This window comes from Danio rerio, chromosome 22 (assembly GCF_052040795.2).
Source record: "Danio rerio strain M-AB ecotype USA chromosome 22, GRCz13ab, whole genome shotgun sequence".
Lineage (NCBI taxonomy): Eukaryota > Metazoa > Chordata > Actinopteri > Cypriniformes > Danionidae > Danio > Danio rerio.
In genome coordinates this window covers 2,210,275-2,226,517 of record NC_141042.1, presented here as the reverse complement: position 1 = coordinate 2,226,517, position 16,243 = coordinate 2,210,275, and the positions used below count along the sequence as shown (strand labels likewise).

Sequence of the window (16,243 nt, the reverse complement as noted above, 5' to 3'; positions counted from 1 at the left end):
CATGACGATCTCTACAAGTGAAGGCATTATCGATACACAATGTGAATCTCTAATTAGATAAACGCATCAAAATACTATTTCTAAAACTAAATAAATAACCAGAAAGCAGAAAAAAAAGCGGGCTTCATTTCAGACCAGTTCAGCTCGATGACGTAAAAGTCCGACATCGCCTGTAGACCCATTGAGCAACTTTTAAAAGTCAAGAGTGATGTGTTTAGTGTCGTTGTATAAATCGTGAAATCTTAAGTTTGTGTTTGCCACCAACCTTATTTAAGCCATTTAACCAAAATCCCATTCAAATAACCCACTGACTCTGGGACGAGGGAACCAGAACTGCTAACATGTAGGGATGGCTGACGTGAAACTGACGTTTCGACACAGTGTCGAGATCCCGAAGCGCAAGTGTTTCGAAACACTGCACCGAAGCACCCAAGTCACGTGACTAAAGTGATTCGAAACACCTGGTCACGTGACTAAAGCGATTCAAAACATTGATCATCTTAAAAGCGTTTCGAGACCTGGCGAATCTCCATTTGGCTGCCAAGGTCGAAAAAATTATCGTTTCATATGGCCTAGTGCAGGCTTCCCAAACTTTTCAGCTCGCGACCCCCATTTTTCAAGGTGGTTGTACTGTAAATATGTAAACGTTGCAGACACAACTATAGGCAAATATAAACATGAGCTTATTTACAACCAAAAAATGCAACAGTCTATTAGCCATATAATGTTTTTTAAAATCAATTATGGATTTAATTACATTTTGCTTTTAAAATTAAAGGCTGATGGCTGATTGTTATTTTTATGTTGTTGTTTCTTTAATGCAACTATTAACTATATTCTGTCGGTTATGAATAAAACATGGTAATTCTAATAGTTTAATAAAATTTATTTGAGTTTTGGATATCACCAAGCGACCCCTTGTCATTGTCCCGCGACCCCCCAGGGGGTCCCGACCCCCACTTTGAGAACCACTGGCCTAGTGGACTGTACGTGTGCACGCTGATATTGTGCTTCGAATGATGTTTTGGGTTTGAATCCCGACTTGTACAAATACTCTGAAATCATGGTTTCATGTATTTTAATCATGTTTCTGTTTTGTGTAGCCTAAATAGGATACAGCTGCAGTTACGCCCTCAATATAGCATCAGTTTTGTAACACTGTAAAACTATAATTAATAATTTTACAGTACTGTGATGGTTGGGTTTGGGTAGATGTTAATAAAATACAATAAATGGGAAATGGAATGAATAATATAAATAATTCTTGATAATTTCAGGCCACAGTTTCTGATCTAGCATTAGATCCCTGTTTTAAGACCAAACAAGACATATTTATTTACAAATTGTTTATTCGGATGTCAGACCAATGTTGAAACAAAACGATACAAGAGCAATGCATTGCCAACTGGTATTAAAGCATTTCAAAACTATATTGACCTGGATTCAATCCCACTATCCCTGCATGGTGGACAAACACCTTAACCACTCCACTATGTTACTTTAAGGCTGAAGCATGCAAAGTGGGGTTTAATGCCTAAGTTTGCTCAACTGTTCTTTGCCGCAGCTGTTTCAGTGCAATACATAAAAAATGACCACTAGGTGTCACTGTAGAGTGAAGATTCGAAACGTTTCGAAGCTTCGACACATTTGCTTCGACTGTTTCAGTGTTTCACGAAGCCTCGCTTTGCCCACCACTGCTAACATGCTAACTGCTTACTGGTTTTTGCATACAAACTGATGTCATAGTTGCTCCAGTATATTCATAAGTCGTGGTGGGCGTTTCCTATCAGGCTTGCACTGAACGCAGTCGACCAATCACAGCAGACTGCGTCATCAGACCAATCACCGCAGATTAGCGTCACACACAAAGGGTTAGAAAAAATTAATTGTGAACAAATCATATGGGAGTCGTTGGGATCAATCTGTAAAAATAAATGCATATTATAAGACAATAACAGTGTTTTTTGAGCTTGTATTCACATCAGCCTGTTGTTGAAGACCCCAAAACCAAAATAGGACCTTTTGTAATGCATAACAGGGGCTGATTAGCTGAGAAATCTGATGTGTGCTTGAATATAGAGTAGAGTTTACAGAAAGGGCAATTTCATTGTGTTTTTTTTATTCGTGATTTCTTTCTCCAGTGTGAGTCCTCTCATGTGTTTTCAGGTGTCCTGAACGTCTGAATGTTTTGTCGCAGTGTGAACACTTGAAATCTCCAGTGTGACTCCTCTGGTGTCGTCTCAAGTCCGCAGCTTTAAAAAAACTCTTCCCACACTCAGAGCACACAAACTCTTTCACACCAGTGTGGATCTTCTGATGGTATTTTAAATGTGTCGGATGTCTAAAACTCTTCCCACACTCAGAGCATGAATACGGCCTCTCGTTTGAATGAACGCTAAGATGTCTCTTCAGCTCTGAAGCCCTCAAAAATGTTTTGCTGCACTGATCACATCTGTGAGTTTTCACTCCAGTGTGAACCAGCATGTGTTCATTAAGGTGTGACATTTGTGTGAAACCTTTCCCGCACTGAGTACATGTTAATGGTTTTTCTCCAGTGTGAATCATCTGGTGCATTTTCAAGGCTCTAGCTGTAATAACAGTCTTTCCGCACTCAGAGCAGGAATAAGGCCTCTCACTTGTATGAACTCTAAGATGGTTCTTCAGCTCTGAAGCCCTCAAAAATGTTTTGCTGCACTGCTCACATTGGTGTGTTTTCTCTCCAGTGTGGATCAGCATGTGTGTTTTCAGGTTTCCTAAATTATTGAATCTCATGTCGCAGTGTGAACACTTGTAAGGTCTCTCTCCAGTGTGGATTCTCATGTGTGTTTTCAGGTTTCCTGGATGAATAAATATCCTGTGGCAGTGTGAACATCTGTGAGGTTCCTCTCCAGTGTGGATCATCATGTGTGTTTTCAGCTTTACTAAATAATCAAATCTCATGTCGCATTGTGAACACTTGTAAGGTTTCTCTCCAGTGTGGATCATCATGTGACGCTCGAGATAGCATTGGTGGCTGAAACTCTTTCCACACTGGGTGCAGGTCAAACAGTTCACAGCTGCTCTTTCCACTGAAAAACTATCTTCAGTGTTTGTGTGAGTATCTTCTTCACTCTTGACATGATGTTTCTCCTCGTCTTCACTCAGTTCTTCACTCTCCTCCTTCACAATCACATCTGAAAATGAATAAGTCACATGTTGAGTCTAGTTTTTCTCTGTACAGTCAAAAGATCATAAATAAGAGCATTTGTGTTTGGCTGAGATGTGTAAGTGGTCAAATATGTTTGCACTTTGGCTTTTAAGATGTGGCTCCTTCATAGACATGACACATTTAAGGATGCACTCTCACTAGGTTGTCTTGAACAGAGCAAAGGTGCGATTGTCACAACTGACAGACGCCAAGTTCAAAAGGTGACTTATGCAAGAACTGGATGTGTTTGTGTTTGGGTTGTTGTTTTTAGTAATTATTTGCTTTTTTCCAAGTTTAAAATATTACAAGTGTCAATAAATGCCATGATATTGAGTGAAGAAGCCCCATTGGTCCATGTCAAGGGTGTCAAACTCAAGGCTTGCAGGTCAAACTCATTTTATATGGCCCAAAAGAGCCCGATTCTAAGTTTTGACCTTCCATGCAGGGCAGATTCTCTGGCGTTTGTCGCTGCTATGGGCACACTCCAAGAGTGTGGATTAACTTTTGATATTGGTGGAGACCTAATTTAATAAAAGTGATTGTACTTTGTTGACGAACGAATGCAAACTTCTGGAAATGGGAGGCATTCTTCTTATCTTCTTTTATTTTACTGGTGGGCTGGTGTCATACGTAGAGGAAGGCTTATGACCACATTTTATCTACATTTTTCTTTCATAATCATTGTGGAGGTCAAATTCAAAACTAAATTGTGTATTTGCACAGCCATGGTTAGTATTATGGCTTTTTTTTCCATCTCACATTGAACGCAGTTGACCAATCACGACATACTGGGTCACCAAGATATGACCTTTTATAACGCATAACAGGGGCTCTTTAACATCTAATGCGTAGTATTTATAATATTAATAAAAAGTATTTATGCGAGAGGGGATTACTTACACAGTCAACGCAACAACGTGAATGACGCTGAATGTGTGACGGGTTTGCATTGAATGCACAAAATTAGTGTCCATCATGTCTTTTGCTCAAGTTCAAGATAATGAAGTTGCAGTGAAAACATCCCACGAGTAATGAATGAACACAAACCTATTAGTTCTTCAGTCTCTTCCTGTTTAATTCTGCAGGGTTCTGGATCACTCATCTTCTCACTGTCCTTCAATAAACTCTGTCTTTGTCTTTCACTGATGGCAGCAGAGCTAAAGGAGAAGAAACAGAGAAATCTGATTCATTTACACTGATTGAGGAAATAAACATGATGTTATATCTTGGGATACAATATGTGATTTGCTCAAGTCAGGTGACGCCAATAAAAATCACCTTGAATAAGTACATCTGAATATTGACTATAGACTAGGTTAGGCAGCAGAAAAGCTCATTCTTTACTGTTTGCAGGATAAACTCTTTATTATTGTAACTATTAAAGTAAAAAATTGCATTCATATAAAAAAATAGTTAAGTATTTATACCAATAAAGCAATTAGATTGCTAGCACTCACATGTATATGTATGGTTTAACAACATAACTGGACTGAAGCAGTTTTCATTGACTAAAACTTCTATGTTACGCTGTTTTAACATAATCTACATTGTGAAAGCGCTGTAGAAACAAAGATGAACTGAACTGAAAACAAAAACTGGGAAATCAGACAACCATTGGAAAATTAAGTGCACCACTAACTATTTATTTGATATATTCTGCATTAAACTTATTATATCTGCCCCATTATTTCTCTTCACAGATCATACTTGACGATAATACAAATACAAACACGGTAAAACCCAAACACATTCACTCATATAGTCCTCTCAGAGCTTCTCTCTGCCTGCTGTATTGTTGTGGTCAGCAGACACACAGATAGAGGTGAACTCAATGCAGAAACTAGTCGCAGATTGTCGCTTTAATAAACTGTAAAGTGTGTTTTATTGTTGTGTAAACACGAGAAAAAGCGTCAACGACTCACCTCAGCTCTGAAGACTCGACGCTGGATGAACGCGTCAAGCAGCTGCTGACGTCATCACGGCAGGCGGGAGCAACAATGAAGTAAAAAAAATGCGGCGAATTAAAAGCTGACAAGCTAAAACAATCGCTGAGGTAGACTAAAACCACACATTATATTATCATGCGAGGTAAAAACACACAGAGTATGATGTACACTGAACACGGACAAATATAAACCCAATCACAGTTACTTTATTTCATTTTGCTCACCAGATCTGTTGTGGATAAAGGCTGAATTACAGCAAAACTTGACAAAAGAGTGATAGAGATGTATTGCATTGTATTATGAAGCTATATTGTAAAAAAAATCCAGTACTTACCCTAGTAGCAAAGAATTCTGGCCCAGATTTGGCATAAAGCTGGCACAGCAGGCATTCATCCGGCACTGGCATACAGCATGTGGGCCAAACATGGCCCGGGTTTGGCAGAGGTGGCACCATCTCTAAGGCGGCACACAAGATTTAGGCCAGATTAAAAACGTAGTATTTGGCCCAGATTGAAAAATTTGATAAGTGGGCCATGTGAGTTTGGCCAGTCTTGACCCACATTTAAAATACACTAAAATCATTTTTGAGTAAAGAAAAAATTTTTTACCAATCAGGTCACTGAGAAAAAACAAGGCTCATAGTGTGCCTAAAGCGCATCACTCCATGGGTTTATCAATTTCCTTGCAATCGTGTCACACCAACCTATCTGGCCCAGTTCAGGCCCAGTTATGAGTTATTAACTTGGCTGAGACTTGGCCCAGATATGGTCCGTGTTTGGCCCTTGTCTGGAAGCCAGATTTGGTCCAGTCATGTACCGTAATTCACTGCGGCATATGGGCCAAGCAAAACCTGATTGTGTGGGCCAGAGCTGGGCCAGAGAAATTTTGCTATGTGGGTAGTATCAACCTCTGCAATAACAGATGACAGTAGAGCTGAGTGATTTGATATGATTCAGCATCTACATGTTTGATGAAACACACTTCAGATTTCCTAATAAACACGATACATTAACAAAATATGTAACTAAACATACCTTATACCTCTTCAGACTGGAGATGAGTAAATGTGTAATCTGTCAATCTTGTATTTTGCGTCCTGAGGCGAGTTTGAAACATGTCTCGCACTGTCACTGCTCAGTAACACAAAAGTCCCACATTCATAGTGAGTGAAATATACACTTAAAATAACTAAGAGAGGAAAATGATCACTGTCGTATCACTAGAGACATTTGACTTATCAAACGCAGCCTGAGGCGTGCAAATTAATGATCTCAGAGCTTGTTTTGTCTTCTGAATGACCAGTTGTCCACTGGAGTTTTATACTTGTGGAATTCACATGAGAACAAGAAAACAGTGGTGTTTGAGGCTTACAGTATGCCCTTTTCTTTTATCATTCTACTATGCCTTAATAAAACCAGATTTTCATTATAAGACCCCTTAGATTGTTTAAATGTCAGTAAACAAATATATAGGCTTCACACACTTATTCACACATTTGTACTATGAAGACAATTTCAGCTCGATGACGTATAATGAGTCCGACATCCAGTGGCGTAGCACAAAATGCGGAGGCCCCCCTGCAGGGATCACCGACGGGGCCCCCAGATGAAGGTGTTCATAATCTCCGTAATGAACGACTCGTTCACTAGCTGACAATAATGCAAGTTTCTGGCAGCGCAGCATCTCGTTGTCATATTTCTTTTGCATTGTTTGCTGATTTTATTCAACAAAACTAGCATAAGCCGAGTGTTTAGTGCGAGTTGGAGCTACTTTGCCTTATGATGAATGCAGTAAGTGACTGTTATCATCAATAACGTTACCTGATTAGCACAAATTTCAGAACATACAAAAACATAAAAAACGTAATCTTACCTATGAAATGTTCTGCCTTTGTGCTTTGTTTTCTTTGTTTGCTCGTTACTACACTCGTAGACAGCGCTAAAGTCCCGCATCTTCACGTAATAACACTGTCTTGACTAGTGCGGTTGAATGACATTTGTCCTGGGAGCACTGTACCAATATGGCGACGCTATAGACGCATGCTCAGGGTCCCTATGCGATATCTAGTGTATATATCTATGTCACAAATTGAGGAGCGGGGAAATGAGGCGGGGTGGAGCGACAACGCGGGGAATCCTTCACAAACTGAGGAGCGACCACAAACCGAAAGCGGCGAGAGCGTCAAAGTAGCCAGAAGTCATTCATTTTTTAACGAGAACCGGCGGCGAGAAACAGCGGCGCGTCTTCATTGGCTATGACGCGGTTCGGCGTCAAGCAATCAGAATTAAGTAGTCCACCTTGAGAGGAGTTCAGAGCACACAGGTCTGTGAACTTTGGTTCCGACCACAGTTGTTCCCAAGAGTTTGATTATTGCGGTTCCTGGATTTTCAATCATTGAAAATCGCGACGGCGTGGGGCCCCCTAATCACGCAGGGCCCCCCCGCGGTGCGTGCCCTGCGGGCCCGTCCGCTACGCCACTGCCAACATCGCCTGTAGACCCATTGAGCAACCGTCTTTTTACAGAAGCAGAACCGATTTAAAAAGTCAAGAGTGATGTGTTTAGTGTCGTAGAATAAATCGTGAAAGTATCGTGAGTTTGTGTTTGCCACCAACCTTATTTAAGCCATTTAACCAAAATCCCATTCAAATAACCCACTGACTCTGGGATGAGGGAACCAGAACTGCAACACCAACAAGAAAACAAAAAAACAAAGCAAAGAATTAAAAAAAAATGATGGCCCTGTTTGGAAGTGTAAAAAGACGGTTTATTTATAAGGATAATGTAAAACAGTCCAGTGCAGATAAATGCAGTCATTTCCCAAAAGGTATGTACAAATGTGATGTTTAATTGTACCGGCCAGTCTGAATCTCTTGTTGCAGTGTGAACACATACTAGTTTTCTCTTCAGTGTGAATCCTCTGGTGCATTTTCAAGGCTCTTGCTGAAATGAAAATCTTCCCAAACTTCGCAGACAAACTCGGTCACACCAGTGTGGGTCTTCTGATGGTTTTTTAAAGTCGATTTCATTGTATAACTCTTTCCACACTCAGAGCATGAATACGGCCTCTCGTTAGTATGAACTCTAAGATGGATCTTCAGATCTGCAGGCCTCTTAAATGTTTTGCTGCACTGATCACATTGGTGTGTTTTCTCTCCAGTGTGGAGCAGCATGTGTCTTTTCAGGTTTGCTAAATTATTGAAATTCATGTCGCAGTGTGAACACTTGTAAGGTCTCTCTCCAGTGTGGACTAGCATGTGTGTTTTCAGGTTTCCTAAATAAGTAAATCTCATGTCGCAGTGTGAACACTTGTGAGGTTTCTCTTTAGTGTGGATCATCATGTGTGTTTTCAGGTTTCCTAAATACCTAAATCTCATGTCACATTGTGGACACTTGTGTGGTCTCTCTCCAGTGTGGATCAGCATGTGACGCTTGAGACTGCATTTGTGGCTAAAACTCTTTCCACACTGAGTGCAGGTAAAACAGTTCACAGCTGTTCTTTCCATTGAAACACCATGTCCAGTGTTTGTGTGAGTTCTTCTTCCCTCTTGACATGATGTTTCTCCTCATCTTCACTCAGTTCTTCACTCTCCTCCTTCACCACCACATCTGAAAATCAATTAAGTCACATGTTAAGAGTCTAGTGTTTCTCCGTACAGTCGAATGATTATAAATAAGAGCATTTGTGGGTAAGTGGTCAAATATGTTTGCACTTTGCCTTTAAGGCCGTACTCACACTAGGTACAGTTGCCTCGAACCGGGCCAAAGCACGCTTGTCCCCCCTCCCGTCTCCCCCGACGGCCCGCGCTCACACCATATCGGGCCTCGGCACGCTTACGTCATCGCTGCTGCGCTGTTCAGAGGCGCTCTCTATGGCAAGCCTTTTTAGCATTTAAATCTTTGTTCTGACTCCATAAATATATTTAGAGACATCTCTAATTATATTTTGACTAGTCATAATTATAATTCGACTAGTCAGAATAACAATTAGAGATATCTGCAATTGCAATTGTATTGTATCAGATTGGAGATATCTGCAAATATATTATGACTAGTCATATTCCTCCATTGACTTCCATTGAAAAATATTTGCAGATATCTCTAAATGAGTATTGATTAGTCACAGTTGTAATTAGAGATATCTCTAACTGAGTTTTTACTAGTCATACATTTGGAGATGTCTTTAATTCATCATATTTAGAGATATTTACAAATATATTTGAAGATATCTCTAATTAATTCACTAATAGTCGAATTACAGTTGTAGATATCTTGAATTGGATTTTTGACGAGTCAAAACTCAGTTAGAGATATCTGCAAATATTTTTCAATGGAAGTCAATGTAGGAATATGACTAGTCAGTTATAATATATTTGCAGATATCTCCAATCTGATTTCGTACTAGTACAATTGTAATTGCAGATATCTCTAATTGTCATTCTGACAAGTCGAATTAAAATAATAATTAGTCAAAATATATAATTATATCTCTAAATATATTTATGGATAGTCAGAACAAGGTTTAAATGTTAAAACGGCTTGCCATACGCTCTCACACGGCAGCACAGTGGAGAGTTCTCTAGTTTTATCCTTTCAGTCGTTTGTAATGCAGTGACATGCAGTCAAATATTTCGCCAAACAGTCTTTAGGGATGCCGTGACACGCAGTCAGATATTTTACCGAACAGATCCGCCACTTTTGGCGCTCATAAACAATCAAAGCTCTCGTGCTGCAGGAATGAGGAGGTCTGCTGAAGGCGCGCAGCTGTCGTGCTGTGAGGGGTTTGCGTCTTTAATAAACTACGGCAGTTTGCGATCACTGAACTGTAAGAATGATTAATAAATCCATATGAAACAACCCCTCAAAAAGTCACGTCTCGCTTTCGGTTTCGGGCTTTGGCGCGTTTCGCGCTCACACACAAGCGTACCGCGCCAAAGCCCAAGTGAACCGGGCTCAGGCACACCTCTTCCAACCGGGCCAGGGCCGGCCAAGTGAACCGTGCTTGAGCCCGATTCAGCGCACTCACACTTCTCAAACGATCCGGGAAACGGGCCTGGGCACGGTACGGATGGCATAGTGTGAGTAGGCCCTAATAAACTGAAACAGATGTAGGGATAGTTTACAGTTTAACCCAAAGAATGAGCAGTCTGGTAGATGAAGAAGAGCCGGAGTCAGAGATTTAAAAAAATAAATCAAGTTTACTGAAGATAGTTTGCAGTTTCATTCGCAGAAGCCAGCTTCAACACTCTCAATGAGTTCCTAGGCCGCTCTGACTTACAGATACAACAATCGAACAATTATACTCTTTACACAAGTCCAGAAAGGGTGGGATCCAGGTAAACAGTTCTCATTGGTTACAACAGAAATAGACAATTCTAAATACATGCGTCAAAGAAACATAGTATCTACTTCCAGATATGGATGGCCTTAATGCGTGCGTCAAAGAAAGCATTGTATCTGTCTCCAGATATGGATGGCGACCTGATGCCTAGAGGTGAGGTCGCCTTAAGTTATTAGGAGCTGATCTCCGACCTGTAAAAAGCTAAACCAGGAAAACAATAGACACAAACGACCATCTGTGTTACAGACTCAAGGATGTTTCTTGTACGTTCAGCTGTGTTATCAGGCTGGTTCAAGACTGTTTCCATCAACAGTCTGCTGCAATATCTTAACTCCACACAGTCTGTCTCCACACAGAAAGGAATTACATTAAATTAATTATACTTAAAAACAGATCAATCAAACAGCTATAATATTATAGGCAATATCAGGACAACTAGAACAGGTGTCTTCTTCTCCTCTGTATGGGGAGAGAGAAAGAGATCTTCATGACCTATGAATAAAACAGACAGGCAAAAAGAGAAACAAGGACACAGAACATTCTTGCAGTAAGCAGTTTTAACTTATTCATTAGTTAAAATCAATTCACAGTTAAATACTGAGAAACAGGATGATGAAAAGGATAAACGGTGGTCCATGATGAGACGGATTGCAAAGCAGAAATCCGAATCCTTCACAGAAAAGATGTGGCCCCTTCAGACTTGACATCCTACTAGGTTGCCTTGAACAGAGCAAAGGTGCGATCGTCACAACTGACAAACGCCAAGTTCAAAAGGTGACTTATGCAAGAACTGGATGTGTTTGTGTTTGGGTTGTTGTTTTTGGTAATTATTTGCTTTTTTCCAAGTTTAAAATATTACAAGTGTCAATAAATGCCGTGATATTGAGTGAAGAAGCCCCATTGGTCCATGTCAATGGTGTCAAACCCAAGGCTTGCAGGTCAAACTCATTTTATATGGCCCAAAAGAGCCCGATTTTAAGTTTTGACCTTCCATGCAGTGCGGATTCTCTGGCGTTTGTCGCTGCTATGGGCACACTCCAAGAGTGTGGATTAACTTTTGATATTGGTGGGGACCTAATTTAATGGAAATGATTGTACTTTGTGGAGGAATGAATGCAAACTTCTGGAAAGGAGGAGGCATTCTTCTTCTCTACTTTTATTTTAATGATGGGCTGGTGTCATACGTAGAGGGAGGCTGATCTAAATTGTTGTTTTTTCCTAATCGATGTGAAGGCCAAAATCAAAACTAAATTGACTAATGGCACAGCCATGGTGTTTACGATTATAGTGGACTTAAGTGACTTAAACTTTACTTTGAAATGTTGCAGCTTGTGCTCACGTCTCATGTTGTAAATTCTTCCCCTTTAAATTTAGGACTTGCGTAAAGGATGTAAGGACTTATGAAAAAGAGTAAAGTAGAGAAAAGAGAAAAGTAGTGCAATGCCTACACTATAGACGCTTTCAGCGTAACTGCTAAGTCGGCAGCACGTCAGTCAGACCGCGTGCGCTTGCTTGGAGACCGCATTATGAACAAAAGAAAGTAGTTGACAAAGTAAGTTTCTCTTACATATGTAACTGATGACTTTGATTGTTATAGTGTACATAAGGGTAGTAACTGATATTGTGGTGATGTTCCTAATGTTTAGCGATCGCTGGGTGTAATTTGATCCTCCTTAACGAGCGGCTTTCGCACTAGTGTGCATTGCTCATGTTTACAGTCTCAGTATATTAATATGTGTAATGGTTCATGTTGATGATAGCCATTTGTGCTCATTATTACTAATGTCTGTGTTAAGGATAATTTTAGTTAATTATATAACTTTTATTCCATTATTTAGTACTCTTCATTACACACTGTAGTTGTTTTTGCAGAGATATTTTTTCAGTCTATGTCATGTGCCAGTACACTATACTAGTTGTTTATTATGTAGATTGTGATATGCTGAATCATTGGATTTACTTTGTAATTATTTGTTGTTACTCATTTTCAGAAACTACTCTAAATACACTGACAAGTGCATATGGTTAAATCTTGTTGAATAAATAGCCGAACTGAATATGATGACTCAGACTCTCCTTGACAAGAGTACTGTAGAGGTTAATAACGATTCACTAGCATTCAGTGGGACAATCCCCAATATCTCATCGGAGTCTTCCACAGTAAGCCAACTGGTAAATTTGCTCAGTTTTGGTGCTGCGAACATTTAAACGTGCCATGGCAGCCGCTCCCTTGACAGCAGGGAAAGTCACAGCCAATCATAATGTATTCAAGGAAGGAAGTACAGAATGTGATATAACCCTTACTGTACATCTGTTAACAATAGTTGACGGAGAATTGTTTCATTTTGAAGCTAATTTATAATAATAATAATCTTAAACAGGCAAGTCAGTTGAGAACCAGTTCTCATTTACAATGGTGACCTGGTCAAGAGGCAACATAAAAAAGTAGATACAAAGCAGCAGGGACACGATACAATAACAGTTTCACAAATGCAGATAATAACATGTAAAACCAAGGAAACTACTAAACACAAGCACAGTGATCTTGTACTATTAACTGGATTGAAGTTTTAAAGGATGATAGTGGAATGAAAGTGTTGAGCTCTTATGCTGCGTTCAAGCGCGAGTGATTTACATGTTAAGTCAATGCAAACGCGCGAATAGACATCCTGCGGTGCGATACGCACGAATGGCGCGGCGCAATTGACGCAAATTGCGCGAGGCGAATTGAGCGCTTTGCGCGTTTGACGCGCTAAACGAACATTTCACGCAAATTTCTCGAGTTCGAAAATCTGAACTTCAGCGTACGTTCGCGCCGCGTTAACCAATCAGAAGCTTGCTCTTGTGGGGCCGTGATTGTGACGTAGAACCTGTTGTCGGTGTTCCGAGGGAAATCCTCCAAGGATTTTTAAGTTTTTGTAGGAGTTTATGAGCTCACAGAGCTGGATGCACCTCTGAAAGAATGTAGTGGACTCAGACACGACCCTAAACGTATCAGCGCTGTTTTTCAGTCTTCATAAAGCACATTAACACTGTTATTTTCTTCATAAAATCCATGTTAGCCATTTAGCTATGAAGCTAGAGTCTTTGGGCAGACAGAAGCCCTGCCCATCACGCTAATCCGCATCTGTTCTGAAGTGAATTTGACACGCGAATGAAGCGACTAAACTCAAATGTTGAAGCGGCTATTTACGCGCGAATAGCGCGATTTATCAGCGCGTTCCGCGTCTGGTGTGAACACAGCATTAGGTCTGATTTCAAGCATCAGCAGCACAAAACTGAAAAGAGTGGCAACCAAAGGAAGTGGCAACTTTGGGTATGCAAAGGTAAATAAAACTACTAGAGCCCAGATTTCCACGTTTCGTAAATAGTGACTGTAAATATAGTGGAGTTTATCAATAAGACTTTTGTAAATGAACAGAAACCAACGAATGTGTAGACGTGATTGAAGAGAAGCATGGTTTCCGCTACATTCGTTCATCCATGGCGGGGCGTCACGCCAAAATTCCTCTCGTCACGGCTAAATTACAGCTTCTCATTCAAAACATTTTATTTTTTAAATAGCGGGTTATAAATCGCACCAAAACGTATTAAAAGGTAAGTGAACAATAACAGCGCAAACTTTTCTGTAACCGTAGCAGTGCTGTGCGTCATTTGTTTAACCTTTTAAGGTTACATGCTGATTGACTGACTGGTGCATGATGCGTGAGGCCAGCAAACACGTCGTATAGCCGTTTCACTTTACTTCAGGACGCATTAATGCTACTCTTTAGGTCTATTGGAGACATTCATAAATATTCCTAGCAAATCTAATAAATGCTGGAGACAAACTCGTTAGCCTATATACACACATTAGCCGCATTTTCACTGTCGGGCCAGTGTGAGCCAGGGCTTTATTGGACCAGGCCAATAGCTCGGGAGCATAAGCAGTGAGGCCAACATCATGTCGCGTTTCGCACAGTAGCTCGCTCCGCGTCACACAAACCCCGCCCCCAGAACGTCTCCAGAATCAAATGTCACAAAACCCGCCTACTTCAACGGGAATCAGGCAGATAAAGCACACCATCCCATCATCACGAAACAATTAAAATAAAGACAACCCAAACCACCAAATGACAAGTTACTGTACAGCATTACATTATATGTCTATACGCACACACAGGCCTGTGTGCGTTCATTTATTATGTGTTTAGGCTATTCACCGACTGACTGTTGGCAGGGTGCATCAAGTGGTCTCTCCACTGACCCAGCACAGTGAGCGCACCCATCCATAATTTAAAACCACAGAAATTCTCCGGTAAAAACTCTGTACTATGTATTTTATAACACCTTCGATTTGATAGACACCGTCAAACATTCAGCCCAAATGCTCCAGAGAGACCTAAAACATAATTTTTTCCCTAAAGGCTTTATGACACTTAATAGGCGATTCCCCTTTATTTAAGAGAATAATTTAAGGATGCTCCATATTATTCGGTGATCTTAAGGTAAGTGTTAATTGTTTCAGCACATAAGCGTAAGTAATAAAAAATAGCCTATATTTCGTTGCTCTCAACAGCTTTTCACTAATAAAGGTATTCGTGTATTTAAAATGTCATTTTTACAATTTACTGTGTCAAATAAAATCAGAAACACTTGTTTGAGGACATAAAACACATTTTTTACTTGCAGTTTTTCCCAATCTGTTCTGTAAAGTGGTGCAGCACAGGACTGGATGCCAGAAAAGAAGGTAGGCTAGTTTCTGGTTTTACTCACCCAAAATTGCTATGTTTGCAGGATTTGATTAACATCACTATTAAAGAGTAACTAATGAACACAAACCTATTAGTTCTTCAATCTCTTCCTGTTTAATTCTGCAGGGTTCTGGATCACTCATCTTCTCACTGTCCTTCAATAAACTCTGTCTTTGTCTTTCACTGATGGCGGCAGAGCTTCAGGAGAAGAAACAGAGAAATCTGAATCATTTACACTGATTGAGGAAATAAACACATTATGATGTTATATCTTGTGACACAATTTGTGGTTATGTGATTTGCTCAAGTCAGGTGATGCCAATAACATTAGCTTAAATTTGTAGATCTGAATATTGATGAGCCTCAGACCATAACAAACATTCAGGATCAGCAGCAGATCAAACATTTTAGTGTTTGCAGGATAAACTCATCACTATTGCAATAATAAGAATAAATAAATTATATATATATATATATATATATATATATATATATATATATATATATATATATATATATATATATATGTATTTGCATTTATATCAATATATAGTTTAAGTATTTACACCAATAAAGTAATCCAATTGTCAGCAGTCGCGCGTCTGTACAGTAATGAGAAATCAGAAAAACCGTTGGAAAATAAAGAGCGCCAAAAACTATTTAACGTCTCTGCATCAAACTTCATACACGTTTATTACCATTGTTTCCATTCAGATACTTTCAGATATTGCTCATAGAAACGCTGATAAACTTAAACACACCAACAAAGTAAAACTCAAACACATTCACTCATATTGTCCTCTCAGAGCTCCTCTCTGCCTGCTGTGTTGTTTTGGTCAGCAGACACACAGATAGAGGTGAACTCAATGCAGAAACTAGTCGCAGATTGTCGCTTTAATAAACTGTAAAGTGTGTTTTATTGTTGTGTAAACACGAGAAAAAGCGTCAACGACTCACCTCAGCTCTGAAGACTCGACGCTGAATGAACGCGTCAGTGCTGACGTCATCACGACTAGGCGGGAACAACGGAAGCCCGAC

At 39.9% G+C, this 16,243-nt stretch overlaps 2 protein-coding genes across 2 annotated transcripts; both read right to left on the bottom strand.

The window, feature by feature from the left end:
* Positions 1–1,331: 1,331 nt before the first annotated feature.
* Positions 1,332–16,215, bottom strand: LOC141380118 (uncharacterized). The gene is made up of 3 exons (XM_087303622.1): positions 16,163–16,215; positions 4,235–4,344; positions 1,332–3,173 (listed from the first exon to the last, which is right to left on the bottom strand). Exons 1-3 carry the CDS (start codon positions 16,210–16,212, stop codon positions 2,119–2,121), a joined length of 1,215 nt encoding a protein of 404 aa, XP_087159748.1. The 5' UTR covers positions 16,213–16,215; the 3' UTR covers positions 1,332–2,118.
* znf1156 (zinc finger protein 1156) lies at positions 7,877–16,147 on the bottom strand. Its single transcript, NM_001104945.1, is given in 3 exon segments — positions 7,877–8,740; positions 15,294–15,403; positions 15,904–16,147. A coding segment is annotated over 1 exon segment (600 nt). The 5' UTR covers positions 8,638–8,740; positions 15,294–15,403; positions 15,904–16,147; the 3' UTR covers positions 7,877–8,037.
* Positions 16,216–16,243: the final 28 nt, after the last annotated feature.

Bases quoted from the DNA above. Each gene is read 5' to 3' on its own strand.
- LOC141380118 (XM_087303622.1), bottom strand. From the start codon at position 16,212: ATGACGTCAGCACTGACGCGTTCATTCAGCGTCGAGTCTTCAGAGCTG. The intron at 4,345-16,162 runs GTGAGTCGTTGA...CTTCTCCTTTAG, and splicing joins GTCGAGTCTTCAGAGCTGAG to CTCTGCTGCCATCAGTGAAA. The intron at 3,174-4,234 runs GTTTGTGTTCAT...ATTCATTTTCAG, and splicing joins AGAGACTGAAGAACTAATAG to ATGTGATTGTGAAGGAGGAG.